Below are 24,809 nucleotides of genomic sequence, written 5' to 3'. Positions count from 1 at the left end.
TTTTCAAAGACTCTTCACCATTGCAGGATGGGGCAAATTTTGACTTTACAGTTTCTAAGTCCACAAAAAGAATGCAGAAAGACTTGAAAAAAATAGGGTGTAACTTAGTCAAATGCTCTATCAAACAGCTCCCTTGGGGGAGGTCTGCACTCTCTGAGTGCATTTCTAGTTTAGTATTATTTCTGTATTTTTATGGGGCTTATTAGTATTAGACTGCAGAATGTCCCATGTTAATCAATAGTAAGCAGAGACGGTAGTGCAGCTCAAGCTGATTCTAGCTGTGTCTAATTTCTGAGGCCATAAAAATGAAAAAGAAGTTAACAGACCAATCTTCTCCTCCACCATGACAGTGTTTTCAATACACTCTGACAAAAAGCTACACAGTTCACATTCAAACAGCTTTCACTTGTACGTATTCAACATCTGCCAATTCCATTTCACCTCTTCACCGCTGTCCTTTTCATATTGTGGACAGCTGCTTTTCATTTCACACTGTTTTGCTACACCTCCGCCTGTCACTCCTCACACCGAAATCGAAAAAAGAAGAAGAAGAAAAAAAAAAGAAAAAGAAAGAAAATCTTATTCCTCTGACTAAAAACTGAAAAGGGGAGACGAAAGGATTTCCTTTCCGTTAACATCTAGCCCATCTAAAATTGGATTTACCGAGGTGACGAGATAACGTTGGAATATGATCCAGAGAACGTTTCTGAATGCCATGGCCATCAGAAGAGACGGTATAATGAGGCTTTTCCATAGGCGATAGATAGCACCCCTGCCCTGCTCCCCAAGAAAAATATGATCATTTTGTTTACATATCAAATGCCCCGATCAGTATTGCCATCATTGTATTGCATGATGCATAATCCATGCTTTAAAAAGAGGGCTCTAAATGTCGAAAGAGGCAGCTAAGCAGGTAGGGAAAAGGGAAAAGGGAAAAGAAACCTGTGGCAATACACACAGCAAATTCTGCAGTGTTCATTCAACACTTTGAGGGTTGATTTGACCTTATTTGGACATAAATGAACTCTTTAAGTGTTGAACCAACACCGCAAAATGTACTGTGCACTGTGGTAAAACACCAACACCTCGGCTGCACACTCATGTGACACCGAGAGGCAGAGCCGGTGTTAAAGTGATACTGTCCCATTTTTGGAAATAAGCTTATTTTACACCTCCCCTTGAGTTAAATAATAGGGTTTTACCGTTCTCCTGTACTTTCAACCGTTCTCGGGGTATGGCAGTGCAAATTTTACCTCCATGCTAGCAGTTAACATTGAGTCCTATGAGACCAGCTCACGGCTAACTGGTCTCATAGGACTCAATGTTAACGGTTAGCTTGGAGGTAAAATTTGCACGGTGATAACTAGAAAACGGTTGAAAGTACAGGAAAACGGTAAAATCCTATTATTTAACTCAAGGGAAGGTGTAAAATAAGCTCATTTCCAAAAATGGGACAGTATCACTTTAAGTAGACTAGGCAATTTCCTAGGGCCCCACCAAAAATACCCTCTGGAAGGGGAGCCCAGCACTCAGCCGTGTCAAAGAAAACAACAGAAAAAAATGACTAAAAAGGACCCCATGTATTATACTTCGCCAAGGGCCCCCGGAGTGGGTAGAACTGCTGCAGAGCCGTTTGACGGACAGCTTTAAAGGCCGACGCATGGGCCCAAAATGGGAGCGAATGTTATGCACCAACGGAGCACAGCTCTGGCTGTCCATCGGAACAGATTGCAGGAGAGGAGAGGTGAGGAGAGGAGAGGAGAGGAGAGAGGAGAGGCGAGGAGAGGAGAGGAGAGGAGAGGAGAGGAGAGGAGAGGAGAGGAGAGGAGAGGAGAGGAGAGGAGAGGAGAAGAGAGGACAGGAGAGGAGAGGAGAGCAGAGGAGAGCAGAGGAGAGGAGAGGAGCCATTATTGTTGTCTCTCCCCCTACCTGTGGTAATGGGCAAACGGTGTCAAGGCCAGGATGGATGGATGCTGCATTGGGCAGCGTTGTGGTCATTTTTATACATGAATTACAGACAAACACACATATAATGATACCTACTGAGAGAGAGAGAGAGAGAGAGAGAGAGAGAGAGAGAGAGAGAGAGAGAGAGAGAGAGAGAGAGAGAGAGAGAGAGAGAGAGACACACACACACACACACACACACACACACACACACACACACACACACACACACACACACACACACACACGCACACACACACACACACAGACACAACTACACAAGCACATGGCCTTTTACCCACTATAAAGCCTCAGTGATGTGAGTGGTGTGTTCATGTGTGTGTGCGTGTGTGTATCAACATGTGCCTGTGTGTGTGCTGCAGCATAAGAAAATCAGAATTCTAAAAAGGTTTATAATACATTTACAGCGTCTCTGGAAGAGAGATGATGGCATGACTGGTGAGGAGTACCTGACTGACAGGCAGGCTGGCAGGCAGACAGGCAGGCAGGCAGGCAGGCAGGCAGACTGCTCCCAACTTGACATTACTGTGCCTCCCAATCAAATAGGCACCATCTGTCTGCCACCTCCTTGCATGCCATGCTCCTACTTACTGCCTTCCTTCTCGACTCCTGCTCTAATGACTCCTCTCCTCCTTCTTCTCCTGGTTCCCGCAACACCTGCCTCCTACACTCCGGTTCACTGCCTCTTCCCGGCTCCATCTCCTCCCTCCTCCATCTCCTCCCTCCTCCACCTCCTCCACTTCCTGCCTCATGTGCGTCTTGCCTCCTCCACTCCTCTGTTTCTGCCTCTTCCCCACTGTGCTCCTGCCTCCTCCACCTCCACCCGCTTCCACCTCCCTTCTCCACCTCCTCCCTCCTCCAATCCCTGCCACCCGTACCTCTTGCCTCCTCCACTCCTGTTCTCCTGTCTCTTCCCCACTGTGCTCCTGCCTCCTCCACCTTCTCCTTCCTGTGCCTTTTGCCGCCTCCACTCCTCTGCTGCTGCCACTTCCCCATGGTGCTCCTCACATGGTGCTCCTCACCTCCCCCACTGTGCTCCTGCCACCTCCTCCTCCACCTCCTCCTCCACTTCCTGCCTCCTGCCTCCTCCCCTCCTGTTCCCCTGCTTCCTCCCCACTGTGCTGCTGCCTCCTCCACCTCCTCCACCTCCTCCTCCACTTCCTGCCTCCTCCCCTCCTGTTCCCCTGCTTCCTCCCCACTGTGCTCCCTCCTCCTCCACCTCCTCCACCTCCTCCTCCACTTCCTGCCTCCTCCACTCCTGTTCTCCTGCTTCCTCCCCACTGTGCTCCTGCCTCCTCCACCTCCTGCCCCGCTACAGCCTGCCAAGCTACTACACTTTGGAGAGATGCAAACATTTGGAGCAGAGGAGCGAAGCGAGTAGGCTGACTTGGAAATGACTGCCGCCAAAAACCTCTTTGCACCAGGGGCCGGGCTGGGACCAAAAACACACCGCAGGACTTTTCCAGAACGTACAGATTGCCAGTGAGTCCACCGCTGCTTTGCACGTGAGGCAACACCTGCGCTACCGTGATGGATGGGCGACATCTTCCAGCCGAGTGAATACACACACATTGCCACATCTTCTTTCTCCTCCTCCTCCTCCTCCTCCTCCCCCACCTCCTCCATCTTCACCTGCTCTCTCCTCAGAGATCAGATCTGGTGGGGAGCGGAGGGGTTTTGGTGCAGCGAGAGGTGCCTGAGCCAAGACTGTTCACAGATTTCTGCAAAAAGGCTCTCTATGATCCCTATGTTTAAGTAAGGCACCAGACTATCTTGGGAAGAGCGGACCTCGAAAAATAAAAAACAGATCCTGTGGAGGTTTTAAAGGGGGCGGTGAGATCCAGGATAAAGGTCGAATATGCCTACTAGAAATTGGTAAATGATGTGACATCTTTTCTGGGTATTTGGGGACATAAAGAAATGTTGTGTGATGTTGATGAGGATGAGAAGTTGGTGTTGAGGCTGTGATGAGGGAGCTACTTTTTGTTTTATTTTTTTTCCACCCTGGTAAGCAATGATGTACTGAGAGCTCTGTATTAATTTGACATTGGTCCAATAAAGGACTTTTAAACCTCTCTCCTCAGAGGCAGGGCATCCCTTCTCATCCCCATACAGTACTCTCACTCAACCCATAGCCATGGAAACAAATCTGTGGTTACACTCAGTAATCCGTACAATAGGAGAGGGAATCTTATGGGAGAGTTGGCCTTTTGTAAGACTGAAAGAAGGCATAGAGATCACTGGAGATATACAAGCTTTGACTGGGTAGATGTATTCAGCTCCACTGCTCCATTGTGAATGAGCATTACCCAATTACTATACACAGTATTTATTTACTCTTTGACAGACATGACCTTACAGCTATATCATAATATAGAGGCAATATCTATCATGTTTACATCTACCGCACGACAACACGTACCGTAATGCATCATATCGTAATTCAATAACAAGCGGCGCCCGATATACGCATGATGTAAAACGATCTTCAAATGTCCGCCGCATGTCCGACCAAATGGGCCATAACTCTGACCTATTCCTTGTTGCGTTGCGTTGCGTTGCGAGCTCGCGCGATTAAACTTGCATGCTAAGTAGGCTACATAACGGCACGGGCAATGAATGGCATCTTGCTCGCTCCGAAGCCCACCAGCCAGCGTACGGTCACTGCTCTGCTCTCTGATCATTATCTCGTTGAAGCACTCCTCAGCTGGAGCCTGGCTCTCCCCTCTTGCCGTCCGCCCCCCCTGCTCTCCACTCTCCTCTCCTCCTGCTACTGGATCGTATTTGATACGCCAGGGCCAAGGGGCTTTCATCTCATAAGTGTAATTTAAATCTCATTCATCGATTCGCTCACTGAAGTGGTCCTTCAACTAATTCCCGCCATCCCCCTTTCTCTCTCCTCTCTCATCCCCCCCCCCCCCCCCCAAAACACCCAGTCAACTCCACCTAATTCTTATTGCCGATCTTCAACGCTAAGAAGAGGGTGTGAAGGGTGGGTGGATGGTGGGTGTTTGGTTGTCACTTCATCATCATCGCAAGGCAAATGCGCTATATTTTTTTTCTTTTTTCATTTTAATGCCCATGTAAAACGTATGGCAAAAAGATCGCTCTGCTGCAAATGTCATGAGAGCACATTACATGGAGGAGAGCATGAAATATTTACACACTCGGTGGAAGGGGGCTCTCTCTCCATTACGCCGAAGCGTTGAAGAGGAGGAGGAGGACGAGGAGGAGAAGAAGGAAGAAGAGGAGGAGGAGAAGGAGGAGGAGGAGAAGGAGAAGGAGGAGGAGGAGGAGGAGGAGGAGGAGAAGAAGGAGGCGCAAGATTGTAACGATTCAACTGTGGCCCAACTAGGCAGAAAAAGACAGCGGGCTGTACTTCAGCTGTGGAACTAAATGCTGTGCCGATAGGAGGGAGGGAGGAGGAGGGGTAATCTAGTGTGTCAAACGTGCAAACACAAGGGTGTTGGTGCTCTTAAGCGCCATGTGTTGCCCAAGTTTCTGTTTGTCATGCGAGTACTGTACAGTACATCACACCACCTCCACCAACAACACCACCACCACCACCACCATCCCAATCTCCCCCACCCTCTTTTCCTCAGGTGAGGGTGACATGACAGAAGAAAAGAAGGGGGACGAGGGGGGTTGGTAGAAAAAAGAAAACCTGAGATCCCTGCCAACCTCTGAACCTTGGCGTGTGTATGAAGAAGAAATATGTGTTTTTTTCACTCCTGCTTTTTCCGGGAAGTGGATCTTTGGCCTGGAGGAGGCCAAAGGGTGTTGCCTCACACAGCTGCTGCCATCTCACGGCTACTCCTTTGGCTGCCCTACCTGGCATCCTCTCTCTCTCTCTCTATCTCTCTCTCTCACTCTCTCTCTCTCTCTCTCTCTCTCTCTCTGCTCCGTGTCAGGAGTTCACAGCAGGGTGTTGTTGTGCCGAGCGAGCGACTGACTGTCACTGCACGAAAAAAAACAGCACACAACACACGCACACACACTCCAATGCAGGCACAGACACAAACATGCAAACATACGCACGCAGACACACACACACACACACACATACACACACACACAAGCACACGTACCTGCACACACACACACACACATGCACACAAAATACACACAACATACAAACAAATAAACATACACACACACACACACACACACACACACACACACACACACACACACACACACACAACATACACACAAATAAACACACGCACACGCACACACACACTCATACACACACACACACCCACACACACCTCTGCCTCTAACGAGCAAGACTTTCGTGTTCCTCCCCTCATTTCATATAGCCTCTGGTCCTCACCTCCCCACCTCTCCGCCTCTCCAGTCCTCCGCCATGTCACCACCCCGTCATCTGTGTGTGTGTCTCCCCGCCAGGCTACACCTGCATGGGTTGTGTTCGACATTTTTAATTTGTCATTAAGGGCTTTGACAAACCTGCACACTTTGTGACGTGTTTGCTCTCTCAGTGCAATTCGTCAACGTATTTGCTGTAAGTGTAATTCACATTATTGAAGCGGAGCCACTCGATGGAGGGTTATTAGAGGAGCCATGAGCTTCACTCATACTATACTACCCACATACAGTAACAAACCGACGTCTGCGTACCTGTTCATTATACACATTCACATGCGTGCTTACCTATTTGTCTGTCTCAGTCTTTCTCTGTTTGTCTCTCTTTGTATCACACACACAGATGCGGGCATGCACATACAGTAAGCACACACTCGTGCACGCATGCATCCATGAACACACACACACACACACACACACACACACACACACACACACACACACACACACACACACACACACACACACACGCAAACTGAAAGAAAGAGTAAGATAGAGAGACACAGAGAAAAAGAGAGAAAGAGAGATAGGTGTTTTTGAGCAGTGTTCCAGAGAGAAAGAGAGAGACAGACAGACAGAGAGAGACAGACAGAGAGAGAGAGAGAGAGAGAGAGAGTGAGAGAGAGATAGCAAGAGAGAGAGAGAGAGAGAGAGAGAGAACTCATGTGTTCTTGAGAAGAGCTCTCCTTTTTAACATTCAGCGCTGGATCCCAGCTTTCTGCATGAGGATGAAATAATATTCCAACTGTGCATGAGTCATTTGGCAGCTGCAATTGAAGGTGTGAATGTAGGAAACGACCAGTCGGCTGGAGAGTTCTACAGGGTGATTCCAGAATCATATCAGACAGACGCACATTCCACTTGAGTCTTTACGCTCCCGTTAACCCTTTAAGGAGCATTGTGAGGCGTATGTCATCAAAATAAAACTGACAGTAAATGTTCCCCGCAGAATACCGTATGTGTTAGTCAAAGTGGGTGGAGTGTTAGCCCGTTTAAGACACATGTATGTAACCTACATGATTGGGAAAGGGGTCATTTCACGTGAAATCAGACACTTTGGGACCCGACCGACACGGATTTCAATCATACTTGCTGTGCCACAAGAGACATCCTTTTATGACTTACGCAAACTGATATAATCAAGGTTGAATGTATAGTGTCCTACCCTCATATGTAAACCTTTGCTAGTCTGTTTCTCCCTTAATATTGGTGTCAGATTCACACAAAAGTAGGTCTGGGGTGCTACCTTGCTACTAAACAGCCACAGCAAGTGTGATTGAAATCTGTGTCGGTTGGGTCCCAAAGTGTCTCAAAGGCTCAATGACTCAAAGGCTATTTTGAGCAGATTCATAATGAAGTATGATATCAAACCCCAACAAAATAAATGTCTTAAAGGTGCACCGTGTAATAATTTTAGTAGTTTATTTCCATAATTCATGCTGCCTGTTCACAAATGTTACACTTTTCATAAATACTTAACACCACCATCAAATTCAAAGTATTCATTATGATTGGGAAAATGAAACTTTTCATACATGAAAAGGGGGATCTTCTCCATTGTCCGCCATTTTGAATTTCCAGTACAAGACGTTTTTACTGTAGCAGCAAACCTTCCTGTAATTTGGTCATACGAGTAAATATTAGGTTATTACTTCTATTATATATTCATGAAAAGATCAAATTTGGCAATAGGCAGCATGGTTTCAATGAGCAGCAAACCAGTGGTTGCAAGATCTACTCTGACCACAATTCTACGCAGTGCACCTTTAAACAATTTTTGTAAAGGACCAGTTGAATCCTCAGAGGGCTTAGTCAAGGTGGTAAGTGTTTGTTGCCAAGGTGGCTACCTTAAGTATAGTAGAGTATGATGCATGATGATGTTCTTTGATATTGCTCCACATCAATCAAAATGTATTTGTATCGCATTCACACATGCATGCATGCACGCACGCTCGCACGCACGCACGCACGCACGCACGCACGCACGCACGCACACACACACACACACACACACACACATACACTATACGTTTATTTGGGAGGACCAATAATTATTGAAATAAAAATAATCCAGCACCCCAAACAATTTTGTGTCTTCTGCAGAAATACCAAAAGTATAGTGGTCAACAGCTCCATGCACACAGAGAGAGAGAGAGAGAGAGAGAGAGAGAGAGAGAGAGAGAGAGAGAGAGAGAGAGAGAGAGAGAGAGAGAGAGAGAGAGAGAGAGAGAGAGAGAGAGAGAGCATGAAAGAGAAATAATAATCGACCTAGTCCTAATAACAAGAAAACAAACAAATGTCAGGGTGATGGAGATGGACAAGGGCGAACATCATGCTGGGAAGCCAGCCCTAAACTGCAAGCAAAGGGAGGTTTCCAAAACTCCCAAAAGTCCAACTAATTCACTCATGGAGAAAACTGCAGGTGATATCTAGGGCTACAAAACAGAAATCCTTGATATTGTTTTCCATGCGCAAGGTTCCTTTCAGCTGAAAAGAAACACTTTTTCGAACGTCAGTTTGTCTTTGATTCAGTGAGTGGAACATAATGGCTAATTAACTGATGAAAGACCCTTTGTTGTGGTTAGTCAATAGAAGAAACGCTACAACAAACAAACGTGTATGATTTCAAACATCATTTATGTGTAACAATAAATCCTTAAATAGGATAACGATCAAGGAGCGCTATTGAAGACAGGACGAAAATCTTTACCTTTTGCTAGAAATCCAATTGTGAGGCACAACAAATAGATCGTGACTGAACATGATAACTGCAACGTCGGGCAAAAAGGCAAGTTTCCCAATTACAACTTCTCTGTCTGAAAACATTTACACTCAAATGCTCTGTGAGAATAACAGCATTGATTATCCTGCTGCCTCTCCTCATGGTGCCAGACAACATACAAGAAGTCGACCAACACAAAAAAAGACATCCAAGGACTGCGGTGGCGTCAATCTCTCTGTAAGTGTGCCTTTCAGCCTCAAGACATAATGAATATCGAAAGTCTTAAAGACTGCCTGCCGCCTGCTGCTCTTGAATGCCTTCTCGGAAAATGCACATGCCAGACAACCTGTGGAGAAGAAATAAGGTGTGAGCCGAGCCGCTAACGCTAACGCGTGCGGCTGTCACCACAATAGGTGAGTTCCACCCCGAAGTTCGAGAGCCCTCCACTAGATAATAAGCATGTGGGCTCCTAATGAAACAGCGGACACTTAGACTCCGACAGAACACAATTCATCTCTCCAGCCCCTCTCCTACACACACAATGAGACTGATTCAATCCGTCTTGACAGACGCAGCTACAAATTAACAGACAGGCAGCTCTTTATCCCCCGGCATTCAGGCTCAGTGGGTGAAACCACGCGAGGGGAGTCACCTATTCTGTGACAAAAAAACTTTGCGATTTTAATAGAAACATGAAATTGGAAATTGAATGAAAGTGAAAAGGGCAAACACAGTTAGCCTCTGCTGTGAATAGACACAGGTGCACTACATAAACACCCAGAATCCTCTTGGCTAGTACACAGTCAGCCCTATTTGTACGTTCCAGACCTCATTACATGACAAGGTCTTCCTATGCAACAGGGAAGATCAGTGAGACTTCCTGGTCAGAGTGTGTACTGTCTATTCGCAAAAGATTAAGCAGAACGGTCTTCGGTCTTTCTCTCTCTCTCTCTCTCTCTCTCTCTCTCTCTCTCTCTCTCTCTTTCTCTCTCTCTCTCTCTCTCTCTCTTGCTCTCTCTATCGCTCGCTCTCTCTCTCTCTCTCTCTCTGGGATGCTCTGGAAAGGACTTGGCATTATTGGAGGTTGAGGCGATAAGTGGGCGGATAAGGCAATATGAGTCTGTCTCATCAAGTCATATCAGACAAGACAAATTGAGTTATTTTCTTCGCACGAGAGGAGGCCAGCGAGGCGTTTGGGGGCATGGCCACAATTGTGCCTTGGCGAGGAGATGGATAGCTATTCATGAAAAATAAGGTGGAAGCTCTGACCTTCCTTAGCATATTCAATCAGATAAAATGGCTTAAGTGGGTGAGAGAGTAAGTATGCATGCTTAATACCACAGAGAGTCCATGCAGCCCCTTCAATATTCAGTGTTGGCTTAAAACTGAAAACTTAAGGGAAGCTGAAAAAGCCTGAGCGCTTACATTAATGCTTATATCAACCCGGCGCTGTCCTCTAGAGCACAAAGAGAGGGAGGCAGTCATTATGCCAGCAGCAGAGGCAGAACCTTAACAGTGGTGTGAAGCACAGTGAGTCATAATCTGGCATTAATACATGCAGAGCGGAGCATACACAACTCTGTGGAAATGCTTCCTGTTTGAAAAGTCATGCCTTATAATTACATCGATGGCAACGATAGCCTTGGTTTTTATTCCTCTGCAGCTACTGCGGCAGTCAAGAGTGCATATGAGGAGGCATTGTGTATAGAGTAGAGGTCCATTCAAACATGTACACAAATATAATGCAAGTATGAATTTGTCTGCAGTGCTGTCCAGACTTGCTGCTAATGATCAGAGCAGAGCAGAGCTGAGCAGCAAAGCGATCCGCATGCAGCCTGACAGTCGAGGGGGTGTGCTATTGAAAGGGATGCGAGATGCAACCGGGCATAATGGGAGGCCTCTGCTCGCGCGGCATGGTGCAATGCTTAATATGCATACTGTCCTAACATGATCTCCGGTGGGAGAAGCCTCAGGGTGCGGCGGGCAGGCAGGCAGGCAGGAAGGCGGGCAGGCAGGCAGGCAGGCAGGCGGGCAGCAAGCAGTGTAGTGCTGCTGTCCACGCATACTGCTGCTGGCCCTTTCTGGAAATGGGTTGAGGAGGAGCACTATACTATTTGTATCCAGCCAGATCGACTGTTTGAGTATCTTGTGAGATGGTGCAGCCTGTCTGCCGTTTGACACGTTTATCAGGCACCCGCAACAGAGGCGATAAGGAAGGAAGAGAGGACAAAGAAGGAGGGCAGGAGGAACGGAGGGAGGGAAAAAAAGAGGGAGGGGTGGAGGGATGGAAGGCAAGAGAAAGTGGGCGAGGAGAGAGGGAGGTAGGATAGGAGGATTGGAGGGAGGGAGGGAGAGATGGAGGGAAGATGGATAGGGACGCACGATAACACTTTTTTTGAAAACCGATACAAGTATGAGTACATATATATCTGTACTTGCCGATACCAAGTACAGATGTCGATATTTTTTCCCCCGACATACAATGAAAATAAATGCATAGTCTTGTTTTTCCTGTTTATTCATTTTATTGTCCATTTCCATTTAGATTTAAATGCAGCACTTTCAAGTCAACAGAACGGCAAGATATTGTTGGTGTCGTTTCTGGAATAGCAGTATCGATCCCTGGTATATCGGCAAGTGCTTTTGACGAGTATGAGTCTGAGTGTAATTAGCAAGCATCCGTAGTGATGAATGAATGGATGGATGGGGGTAGGAAAGAAGGATTGGCGGGAGGGAGGGAAAGATGGAGGAAGGGAGAGATGAAGGGGTGGTGGGAATAAGAGCGAAAGAGGAATAAATGGATAGACAGAGGAAGGGTAGGGCTCTAATCTCATAGTATCTCATATCGGAGAGAAGAGAAAAGGCCTGTGCACTGCAAGAGCTGCTGGCCAGAGAAAGGGAGAGCTGCTTAGCAAACACTAACAATCCCACGATTCCCCTCGTGCAACATTATATTTACTCAGCTCAGCCACACAACCTTTAGAGAGCTGTGGTTCTACCCCTCACTATTACATTCTGGTTTTGTAAAAAAAAAAAGTTTTACTGCTAATGCCAGGAAATTGTGTGTAATTTTTTTTTTAAATGATATGTTATTTTGCCATTGATTTCGGCTAGTAGAGGTGTATATACTGTAACAACACCAACTGGCTTCCATCTGAGGGGAAGATGTGTCTACTTGACCTGAATATGAAGAGAGAGGAGGAGAGTATCTACGGTAACCAGACCCCACATCCCACGTTTCCCACTCGGCATGAACATCAATGAAACTTCCTCCAAGAACTGTTGTGGATGAGTCAGCGCTTTCTCAAAACAGCACAAGGAAAGAAAAGACAAGACAGAAAGAAAGAAAGATACAAAAAACACAAAACGTTATGAAGCCCATGTACAGTTCAGTGCCAGTTCGACTCCCATCCAAACCAACCCCGCACCCCCCCCCCCATCACCCCCCCAACCCCCCCAAAACTGCCATAAAAATCACTGTAATAGGATTCTTCAGCTTTTCCACTGGCTGCTCCCTGCATCGCAGACATTTAAGTGCACTAATCCATGACAAATTGTCTCATCTGATCCATGACAAATCGTCTGAGGGGCCCGGTAGAGACGAGGAAATTGAAGAAAAAGACTCAGATGAGTGAGAAGGAGAGCGTTGAGTAACGGGACTGATCACCTCGTTATTGGCCAGGTTGGGGAAAAAAAGGGAGCTTTCATTATCTTGAAGGGCACGGTGAGCAATTGGTTGAAGCCCCCAGCCCCCGAGTACTTCCAATGTGGTTCTTCTGCAAAAGCTACAGTTTAAACAGTGCTTATAATAAAATGTAACCTTATTAGAGACTTTGAAATGGGATGCTTTTAGAACAAAAACAAAAAAACTATGGAGCCACCATGGCCAAAAATAAATGTGTTTAATTACAATTGTGTCACGTTTTCTTTGATTTTCATTACCACAAAAGCAATTTCATCGAGCCTTTTTTGTTTTCTTTGTTTCTTGCTTTTTCCAGTACTTTCTGTTTTGATTTTAAAGAGACTGTGGAAACCCGCTTAACCCATGAGATTTGAAGTGATGGAACACCTCTTCCACCTTCTCATTCAAAACCCAACGCAATTTCATCTGGCCGCCGCCGGTGTTAATGGGTTGTTTGTGACGGGCCTGCAAAAGTCATTCTCAAAATGATGAGCCCTTGAATTATCTCAGCCAACCTGATTGAATGTTCCCGTGTTATCCAATTTTCTAAGAGAGAAACAGAGAAAGAGAGTGAGAAGGAGAGAGAGAGTGAGAGCAAAAGAGAGAGACGGAGAGGGGGAGAGAGACAGAGACAAGCTGGAGAAGAGAAGAGAAGAGAAGAGAAGAGAAGAGAAGAGAAGAGAAGAGAAGAGAAGAGAAGAGAAGAGAAGAGAAGAGAAGAGAAGAGAAGAGAAGAGACCGAGGTGAAGTGACTATACGTAGGCCTACCCATTGAATAAAAATACATTTGGATTCATTTATCAATTTGCCTTCCAACAGATTTGCTCAATTAAAGGTTGCTGCGAGATCAATCAAGGTGATGTTAGCCCTGTTCACTCTTTCTGCGTGGTCATTTTCTCAATTGATGCATTTGTGTCGTCAGAAGTCTATAGTACACTCTATATTTGACCTGGTAGTGTAGCATTGCAGCCGATGGGGGGGAAAAAACCTGATGCACTGTAATTTGACTAGGCGCGGGTGACCCTCATTTGTAGATGAAAAAGACAGCTTGGTTTTCATTGTTCTTTGAACAGTGTTTACTCTCCGCAACAGCATCATAACATTGAAACTATTACCAACCACTTACATATGCTCATGGATACAAAGCAGGTACTGCATCAAAGGCTTCCCCCATTGTTATCTATAAACAAGTTAAGAATTATGCACAATACTTGGATTAGAATGGGCACCGAACTCTCAGGCATTGTGCTGTGTGCTTGGCTTATCCAATGCTCCTCCAATGTAATTAATTACAGATTTTAATATTGATGATTTCGGACTAGCAACATGAAACACCTGGTAGTTACACTGTGGTGGGCCTCGTTTTGGCTGATGATTGGCTGTGGAAAGTGATCAATGGGGCCCAATCCCCTTGTCCACCAGCGCCACAGACATGGTGAGCCCAGAGATTCATACAGCATACTGAACACCAAATTGATTAGCAATTTCAATTCTGTGGTGGCGGTTAAGTCATTGAACGCTAATACCCAATCAATGCAGTGGATCAAGGTGCCAGCTCCTCCTTAGCCACCGATGGACCGCAGAGCTTACAACGAGCTGCTGATCATCTACCACTATGGCAATAGCTAATGAGTCATTTAGCCACCATTTTACTTAATAGGAAAGGTAAGTAAATAAGAAGAAATTGCTCCGTTCACAGGAATTGTGCTACAGCTTAATATAGTATACAGTGGCATTCAGTGCCTCCCACTGCAGTGTTAAGCCTGAATCAGTCTCCTATGGAGAAGCATGACTATATGTAGCATCTTATTGCAGCTGGGGTCGTCGGCGACCCTATTCACTTTCTGAAAATGCTTAACTACATCATAACAACTTTGCTATGACATTACAGAGAGCCAGCTCCACAATGAGAGTAATTCAAAACAAAGTAGATCTGTAAGATTCGATTCAATATTAGATGTACAGATAGGCAGTGTTTTAATATCTAGGGACATTCTGGAACATTCATTACTGTATGGAGTTCATTCATTCCCCAAAAACAGTCAGAGGTATTTGCTTACGGATGACAGTGATCCCTGCTCCCTCTCTGCACGCACACACAACCTGCTCATATTGACTACCTGACAGCCCGCATATTCAGGGAGCAAAATCAGTGTTGGGATTGACAGCTCTGTTGTGACTGACTCAGACGGCATTTTCCTATCTAATTCCTCATGACCTTGACAAGCACACCTGGCAACCACCGAGCCACAACACGACATCTTGTTATGACATAAGCCAACAGGAACACACACTTAGGAATTCCTAAATTCCCATCCCAGCATCTAGTTTTTCCCTTATTTATTTGTTCATTTATTTATTTATCTATTTACTGATACAAATCAAACAAACTGTGTTATGTACTCTCTGGAAATGATCAGAGAAAAAAATGCCTAGCAACAAGAAGGTAGGATTAGATAGGAGAGCACAACAAAAACAAATGAAAAATCTAGAAATTTCCACCCGTAGGCGAAGGCTAATGAAGCCATGGCTGTGTGTGCGGAGCAGCGCCAGGCAGCAGGTATGAAGCAGGGTGGAGGAGGAGGAGGAGGAGGAGGGGGAGGAGGGGGAGGAGCAGGAGGAAGGGGATGAGGAGGAGGAGGAAGAGGAGGAGTAGGGGGATGAGGAGGAGTACACAGAGCGGTACGGGGAGGATTGTGTCATGTCACATTCCACTCATCCGTCAATGTAGTGGATTATTTCTTGAGAGACCAAAATGGGCTGCCTGGAATCAGAAGGCCATCAATCTCGTCTGAGTGCGGGGCGCCAGGGAGCTCCCTCAGCAGAGGCTCATGGGAAGAGGTGGCATGACTCTGCCTGGGCAGGTGATGGAGCAGTCGAGCGAATCGTTACTCAATAAAAACCACAACTGTGACAGTTTTTTTTTTTTTTGTCGGAGTAGCATTTCTTTATTTTTTGGCAAGGTAAACGAAAAGCCAGAGGTCATTCAAAAATAGTTATTTCTAAACATTTTTGCATGATCGGATGTAAAAGATACAACAGACGTTAACGGAGCTCCTTCTTTGAAAGCAGATGAGTATGTTTACGAAACTGCATGTATGCTGAGAACTTTTCTGCACTGTTTTGGTTTCTCTTCAGTTCTTTCACTATCAGCTCTATCTATTTGTATTTCCTTTTCATGTGTCCATAGAGAGCATGTTGGCTTCCCCGACTCTGATGATATCTTTGTCATTCCCGTTGCCTAAGGCAGTGGGAAGGGTTACTCAGCTTCTTGCTGGGTTACTACCTTTCCATTTTTACGGTTCAGCAAGGCTTCCTTGCGGTCTACAACTCGCAATGGCATACCTAACCATAACAGTGCTTGACATTGTGAAAAAAAAACAAAAAAACAAGACGCATAATAAAGAATACAGCGATTGAATTAGTTTTCACTTTCATTCCCTAACAGCCTTTTGCACGAATGTCAATACCAATATTGGTTTTGGCAACCAATAGGAATTTCTTCTACTCTGAAATGTCCATATTCTGTACTGACTGTGTAATGTGCCGTGCATATCATCTCACATTATCATGTAAGCGTCTCCGTCTTTAATAAATGATGGCAGATATTCATAATGTATCAGGCCCAACAGCATTTAGCATATGCCATTATACATGCTGATAGCTTATTCAGATAGCCTTTGATTGCGGGATGAAGGCAATGGGCATGGAAATTCTTCATCTCTGCAGACTTGAATCCTCTCTTTCCATGTGTCTCTTTCTCTGTCCTCCTCCGTCAACCTCCCTCCCTCCCTCTCTCTCTCTCTCTCTCTCTCTCTCTCTCTCTCTCTCGCTCTTCCTCTCTTCCACTCTCTTCTCCCTCATTTCTCCCTCATCATCCAGCGCCAATCTATTTATATCTTAGGCTCTGCTTGATGAAACAAAAGAGGATCCGCAAATTACGAAATCAATTCTAATTCAAATATTCATCACAGTCTCCCCATTCCCAGAAAACAAGCCAGCCCTGGTCAAGTCCGTCCAACTGAATGTATATGCAACCCAGAGTGGCCTGACCAACGCTGACATTCTGTGCTCTGAGAAATAAAAAATAACACCCCCCACTCCACATAAGAAGCCCACTAAGAGTCTAATGTTAAATACATAGAGCAGTGTTTCCCAACCTTTTTTGTCTTGCGTACCCCCTAACCCTTTTTTTAATTCCACGAGTACCCCCTCACTCATGCTCTATATCCCAATGTGACTATGCTCATACATTTTTTTCATTTTTCCACGTACCCCTAGCAGTGTGCTCACGTACCCCTAGTGGTACACGTACCCCTGGTTGGGAAACACTGACATATAGAGTATATATTTTTATATTTCAGTAAGCATGGCGTGAGTTTGGCACTCGAAGGTGGTGAGCTAGAGCAGCTTAACATCAATAGGCCATTTCAGCCTCCCTCCTCGCCCCCCCTTTCAGCTTCGCTTCACAGGATCATATGATACAGTGTTGCAATACCACAACCGCAAGCAGGCTTTCATGGCTAAGGAGGATAAACAAGACAATGAAGAGCCCACCATTGCGCACTTGAAGCCGCCTGCCCGCCCGCCTCTGCCCGCCTGCCTGCCTGCCTCGGCTTTGACAAATGCTAAATATCCAGGACAAATGACGGGAGGCTTGATCATTTTTATGGGGGTGATCATCTCTTTCTAATACACCCCCTCCGTCTTGTTCTTTTTCACTTACCGTCCCTGAGGAATCATAAAAGCCTCAGTAACGGTCCTCCACAGGGAAGCATTCTTCGTGAAAACAAACAGGGGGGGTTGTGTGTGTGTGTGTGTGTGTGTGCGTGTGTGTGCGTGTGTGTGTGTGTGTGTGTGTGTGTGTGTGTGTGTGTGTGTGTGTGTGTGTGTGTGTGTGTGTGTGTGTGTGTGTGTGTGTGTGTGTGTGTGTGTGTGTGTGTATGTGTGTGTGTGTGTGTGTGAGTGAGTGAGTGAATATGCTTTGAGAGGGAGTGGGACTGTATGCGGGTGTGTGTGTGTGTCCATGCATATTCGTCTGTGAAATCTAGGCACAGTAACATCCCACAAGGACAGTCGGCTCATAATACAATACAGTGGGTGTGAGCGTTCCAACAATAATATATACAAGTGCACCATAAAGTGTGACAGCTCCCACCCAGCTTTTTTTCCTTTAGCCCAGTTCTTCCATAATTCAGAAGTCACTTACTGTAGGGCATGCACTTCCTTGTACATCTTTGACACCCTGTGTTGCTGGGCCGGGGAAAAATGGAATGGGGGGGGGGGGGGGGTGGGGGGGTGGCAGAGGGTAAAAAGAAAAAACCTGGAAGCACTCTGTAAAAAATTCATTTGGGCACTCCTGCCGGTCAGTCGGCAGGATGCTCTCCGCCGCTCGTGTTCAGATTAATGAGTGCAGAGTGCTTTGTGTGAAGTGAAGCCTCTCGCTGGCCGCTCACAGATCACAAGGCTCCATTTACCCGGCATGGCAGCCTGAAATAACACCGCAACACCATCCACACCGTGCACTTCGGGGACCTTCGATGGTTACAGAGAGTTTCTGTCACTGCCGTGAATGCTAGGCGACGAGATCAGATGAGGTAATATGAGGTGAGGTAAGAAAGAAAGAGGGGGAGGGACTTTCTAATTCTTTATCAAAAGGTCCACCCCCTCATGTGATGACAGATTCATTCTAATTCATATGAAATCAAAGCGTGAATAATGTATGGGCTAACATTTAAAAATGGGTGGGCCAGGAAGGGAGCATGCAGGCAAAAAGTCTGGCTGCCTGCTTGCTTTTTTCTCTTACCCTTTTTCCTTACACAAAATGGGTCCTGTCTCTGTCTCTCTCTCTCTCTGTTTTTTTTTTTGCTCTGCCCCAGGTCCTGGTGTCACGGTTTAAAATAAGCCACAGTGCTGCTCCACCGCCACTACTGCACACTGAGCCCAGCGCACACGCGCGCACGTGTGTGAAAAAGAAACGTCTTGGTGACATCCACCCCCTTATCCTCCGCAAGGCACCGCCGCCGCCGAAACTCGCCTTAATTGCTTAACATTTCCGCAGAGCAAGAGAGAAACATAATTGTCATTTCCATCTGAGGCGCTGTGATCAAAGCACCATCCACCTACCCTAACACAACCCTGCTCCCCCCACCATAGTCTCACACACTGTATGCTGGAATTTTAGCCACCAGCCTAGCCTTGCCTTGCATTACCTTGCCTCGCAACGTTGGCTACCGGAGCAAAGATGTCTTAACGCTCTCTTGGTCTCCTCTCTCAGCACCTTTCACACTCCTGTTTAGACCTCCACACAGAGCGAATAAAAAACACTGAGGAACCTGAACTGGCAAAGGGAGGAGTGGGGAGGGAAGGAGAAAGCAAATATAAAGGATGTATTCAAGAACCCCTTCATCCCCATTGCTATTCACACTGAGAATATTAATTTCTGAAATGACTCACACAAATGACTCTCACACACACACACACACACACGCACATGCACACACACAAGCCTTCGGTCAAAAAATTGTTTTTCTATTATCGCAAATAAACGTTTTAAATCTATGAATCTTTGAAAGAAGTAAAAGAGGTCTGTGTTTTATGGCAGAAGATGACTGGGGGGAGAAGGGAAGGAGAGGGAAAGTTTTCTTTGCTTCAAGGAAGAACCAGGTAGGGATGGACAAGACAGGGGAACGTAGCCAACCTAAATAACAAGATTTGGCCTCGGAACAATCTATTCCTTTTCTGACATGGCAAGGCAGCATGTGAATTCCCAGGCTGAGGGAAAGTGGGATACAAATGGAGGTATGAGAAGAGGAAGGGGAAGGGGAAGGGAGGTGTTCTTTACTGCTATAGGGAGGACTGGGAAAGGGAAGAGAGTGGATAATGAGGGAGAAGGGAAGGGAACAAGATGGAAGTAGGGAAATGTTTTTTTTCTTCCTTTTCTGCAATTGGAAATGCTCCAAAGGAAACCACCAACCAAACTCAAACTCAAGCTCAAGCTGTGCTTAAGTCGAGTTGGACACGCAATCAAAATCCATCTAGGGCTCACTAGAAGATATATATATATATATATATATATATATATATATATATATAAAAAGAAAAGCTCCCAAATTCGCCGGGCTTCAGCTTGCTGCTGGTTCTTCCCGAGCAAATCAAGACCACTTTCAGCAGGACACGGGTAGGAGCTTCAGGAGGCTTCTGTTTGAGTTTCTCGGTGTGTGTGTGTGTGTGTGTGTGTGTGTGTGTGTGTGTGTGTGTGTGTGTGTGTGTGTGTGGGAGAGAGAGAGAGAGAGAGAGATAGATAGATAGATGTGTGTGTGTGTGTGTGTGTGTGTGTGTGTGTGTGTGTGTGTGTGTGTGTGTGTGTGTGTGTGTGTGTGTGTGTGTGTGTGTGTGTGTGTGCGCGCGTGTGTATGCAGTGCACGCATTTGTGTGTGTGTGTGCGCGCACGCAGCCGCACGCACATGTGCGCAAGCATATGTGTTTAAAACAAAAACACAGCGAGAGAGATAAGATCAGAGAAGTAGCTTTTCGGTCTGCAGGGCGGTACTCACCGAGTATCTGCGTGATGGCGTTGTGTCCCGGCCGGGCCACGTGGTGCTGCTGGATGGTCTCGTAGAGGGTGGCCTGGCACAGGGATAGCAAGCCCAGCCTAATCCACAAGGACACCAACCAGGACATGGCAGGAGGCTGCCGAGGGAAGGACAAGGGATCTGTTGTCACACACATGCTTTCACAAACGCATCACACAATACACTTACATACATACATATACTGTAGGCCTATAGTACATACAGTACTACACCTACATGGTTCTTTCCATACACATATTAACAGCTCATGTACTTACGTACACAGTAATGTGCGCACAGGCGTGCACGTGCACACACACAGACACACACACACCTCAAGTACAGTTGTTTCTCTCACAAAAGAAAAGGTGATTAAAATGCCCTTTCACAATGTCAAAAAGCAAAGTGTTGATTGAAAACCAAGACTGAGAAGCCAAGTATTCTCTTTTCAGCAGTACAGGCAAAAGTAAGAACAGTAAATTAGATCTGTAGATAAGTGGCCTATATAAAAAGTAGGAGTAGTTCTGAGAATTGAAGTATACAAATAGAAGAGGAAATTTGCGACGGTACTTGGCTATCGGGGCTCAAACCCACGACCTCCCAATCACTGCAACAGGGAGCACTGATACGAAAACACTGAGCGGAAAGGTCCAGGCCCAGTTTGATGGCTATCACATGTGTATGAGTCTTTGGGAGTGAGGTTTCCTAACATTCTACCGCAGAACTCTGTTAGTTGGCATCCGTAACACATGCGTAATAGACCTAAAACGCTGCCAGCCAAATGGATGACCTATGCTGATATGACCTGCGGTTTGCTTTGACAGCTGACAGCTGTTCAGATACGTATAGGTTGCACTCATCTTTAACCTCATTTTTTGCCCCTCTGTTTGTGAGTGGTATGTTGAGTGGATGTTGTTTGTTTAATAATGAACCTTTTGGAGCTTTAAACTAGGGCTGCACGATATATCGAAAATGTATCAATATCACGATATCACGGCTGGTTATATTGTGATAAACTACTTTTTAATTTTTAATAACAGCCAATTTGGTGAAAAGGTTAAAAAAAGTATTAAAAAGGTTGACATTTTTAAGTTGATGCTTTATATTAGCCATGTTTTTCCGAATAAAAATAATTTTGGAAATACAACATTGCTCTCAGTTGTTTCATATATGATAAAGTGTAGAATGGCAAGTAGAGAGGGGAAAATATATGTATATATTTGTATGTATATTAAATATCGCGAGTAATATCGATATCGCGATATACAGTCCATGTTATCGTGTATCACATATTTTTCTATTTTTCTTTAACCCCTTAAGACACGGCATTATAAATGAGCTGTTACCAGACTGGCAATGACCAAGTCGTAATGTATTACTAAAGGCCCCGTGCACTGTCATAGTAGTGTAGTACTATAGTAGTTAACTTTCAATGTCTATTACACTGTGCCACAGGAGGTACACCAGTGTGCAGACCACTCTCTCTCTCTAGCCCAGGGGTGTCAAACTCAGGCCCGGGGGCCAAATCTGGCCCGCGGAGTCATTTTATTGGCCCGTGAGATAATTTCCGATGTGTATTACAGTTGGCCCTCATACATTAATTAATGTACAGTGTACCAAGACTTGAACATGAAATTTGGTGTTTCTCAGAAATATGAGCAGGTCCAGGCCAATGACACAGCTCACACTCCTATGCAACACATTATGTGCCAGTGTGTATGAAATTAAACTATGAGTATTAAGGGCGTGCCTGCACAATTATAGTCCATTTATTAAAAATAAATATTGAGCTCGGCCCGTGATTTCATTCCATATTTTGATTTTGGCCCTCGATCCATTTGAGTTTGACACCCCTGCTCTAGCCTATGTACTACCATTGTCTGGAACCTGGGTTATGGTTTTGGTGGATGTACGTAACTTCCAATTGCCCTCTCTGTGTTCCATGAGCCCAGGGGATCCCCTTGCTGTTATCTAATCTATTAAAACTGAATATGGTTCAACTTTAATTCCGATAAGAAGTAAAAGTTTGCTTCAGTAGAGGGCCTTGGTGAAAGTCTTTTTGGAACATCCAACAACTTGGATGGGGAAAATATATATCTCTTCTTCATAGGCTTGCTATGAACACACTTTCACTGCCAAGAGACTAAGCAACAGCCTAACTTTCTAATGAGCTCAGTATGTGGCCATCAGTTTGGATGAAGTGCTGCAGGCTACTACTGTGACTGTGTGCTTAATCTGTACCAAGTCAAGAAGCCTTTGGTTTGTATGGATGTTGTCACGAATGATGAAACCAAACAAAATACATGTACATCTAATCAATATCCCTGCTCCTTCAAAAGCTTCATATTTCACTATGCATGACTTATGGAAAGCATTCTGCGTCATGGCAAGGAAAGGGAGAAGAAAGAGGCTTTAAGTATTATGAACGTGTTATGAATCCTAATGACCAAGATTATATGAAACAATTTAACACATTTGAAATGCTCCTCATAACTGAGCAGCCCTATAATTCTTTCAGGAGAAAGATGACAGGCACAACAATCTCCATAATTCAGTGTTCACGCAGGCTTCCCCTCTTTAAGGACAGATTCGCACACATAATTTTGCGTACCCTCAAATGACATTGAGACCACTACTGAATATTCAACATGAAGAAATTAAGCATATAATTATTAACTGCACATTGTAATCCCCTTCCTTTCGCCAAATCCCTTTTAATCCGCCGTTTTGTGGAAATGCGAACTGTTCCCCAAGGAATGCCTTCACTTGCGCACTCGGTTCCGTTGCTGGCAGAATGCCTTTGTCCTAAGAAACTTCGTCCTAAGAATGTTGCAAATGGGAAGACGTTAAGCCGGCAGCAGCTCCTTTTTACGTTCGTGAGGAATAGCATCCTTGTAGCCTGTCCTCTCACAATGGACTACGAGTTAAAGGCTAACAGCATGAAATGCTCAACAGATGAAGTTCTAGGCTACGTAATTAGACCACAATTAACAACTTTGACGTAATTACCCATCAACTGAAACAAATATGCTGTTTGTTCCTTCTGCTTCTCATGTCCCCTTCAACCCCACAGCACCGCGTCTGGGGGTTAAAAAGGTAATCTGCTCCTCGGTTTAATGGTCCGTTGTATTCTGGTGGTGCCTTCTAATTAGCCAATTGATTTATCATGAGAGAATACCATACAAGCAGTCTACTGATGAAGCCTGTATTCCGGGTTTATTCACTGTAGGCTACTTCGACGTGACCACTTGACTTGACCACAAAATCCACCGATAGCGTTTTTATTCACCCGCATATCAGGAGATGTCGACTTAGACACAAGTTAGCCATATTTATAACGCGTCTATTTCGTACTGAAAGCCTGCACATCGCAGCAGACTTTCTCCCTCGTCACTGCAAGGAAGCCTAGCGATAAAGTCGAAGTGTCCAAAACAATTAAAAGCCGGAATGCTGAGTTTCCTGATACCTTGTATAAAAAGCGGGAACTTTGTCTCCCCTCAGGAGGAGTCCTCGAGAACAATTTAGGCTGACTCGAATGGTCGTGCGCTCGTGCATAGGCTAGCATATTAACAGTCATCTAGCCATGTCTCGGAATATTCCCACAACCTCCGATTTAAAGACATGGATTCTCTGTCTTTTGTTGGCCATTACGCACCATTCATCTTTGTTTTTAAGGCGGGTCCTTCGATACTGTGAGCAAATATAAAGGAGTAGCCTACTTGTGGTCCAGGGACACATGTTATAAAATAATTATTATCATAGTTAAAATACATATATTCATACCTGAGTTCTCCGTTCAGATAGATGAAGGGATGCTCTTGTTTAGCCAAATGTCTCAGCACAATCTCCTAAATCCACCCATGGTCTCAGACCATCAGATTGGTGACAAAAAGTTCCTTGTAAGTGCAGAAACAACTGCAGGATCCAGGGATTCTTTTGTTTTCCCTTCAGACTCTTATGTAGTCCCCTGTTGTCCCTTGCTTCAGTCAGTTTACAGTCCTGTCCTTCCACAGACACCCGTGCAAGGCAAAACAGCAAAACAGGGAAGGAGAAAACAGAGGCAAAAAAGCCTCACTGCCAAGGAATGCTGTCAAAAACCAGCCAAGGTTTAGAAGATGGAGGGCTCGTCACCTTTACACCAGACTGCTGTTTTTAAAACATTTCTTTTTCTTCCTCTCCTCTTCCTTGTGCTCTTCTTCTCTTCCTTGAAGGTGAAAAGGCGACACAGTGATGGGGAGTCTTAATTTGCCTCCTCACTTTTGTGGACCATCAGACAGGAGATTCGTCCCAGCAGCTCCACTCTACACGGTGACTGCTCCCCTACGTCTCTCTCTCTCTCTGTCAGTGCCGCTCTCCCATTGAGAGGCTACTCAGCTCTGTGCGCAAGGCTCTACCCCCCTTTCCAAGGCAATGAATGTTGGAGCGTGTGTGTATGTGGGGGTGTGTGTGTGAGAGAGAGAGAGAGACAGGGAGAGAC

General features: G+C 45.5%; 1 protein-coding gene across 1 annotated transcript in view; it reads right to left on the bottom strand.

Annotated features, from left to right (window-relative positions):
* Positions 1-24,154, bottom strand: part of LOC134463109 (chemokine-like protein TAFA-1) — a 199,632-nt gene extending 175,478 nt beyond the window's left edge. The window contains exons 1-2 of the mRNA XM_063216350.1: positions 24,116-24,154; positions 20,315-20,450 (exon numbers count right to left, since the gene is read on the bottom strand). Coding sequence (XP_063072420.1) covers positions 20,315-20,441 — 127 coding nt within the window. The 5' untranslated portion in view covers positions 20,442-20,450; positions 24,116-24,154. The remainder of the gene's footprint in view (positions 1-20,314; positions 20,451-24,115) is intronic.
* Between the last annotated feature and the right edge of the window lie 655 nt (positions 24,155-24,809).

The sequence above is a fragment of the Engraulis encrasicolus genome, chromosome 14, assembly GCF_034702125.1.
Source record: "Engraulis encrasicolus isolate BLACKSEA-1 chromosome 14, IST_EnEncr_1.0, whole genome shotgun sequence".
NCBI classification, from domain to species: domain Eukaryota; kingdom Metazoa; phylum Chordata; class Actinopteri; order Clupeiformes; family Engraulidae; genus Engraulis; species Engraulis encrasicolus.
Note: the sequence above shows the minus strand (reverse complement) of the source record. Positions and strands in the feature narration are given on the sequence as shown.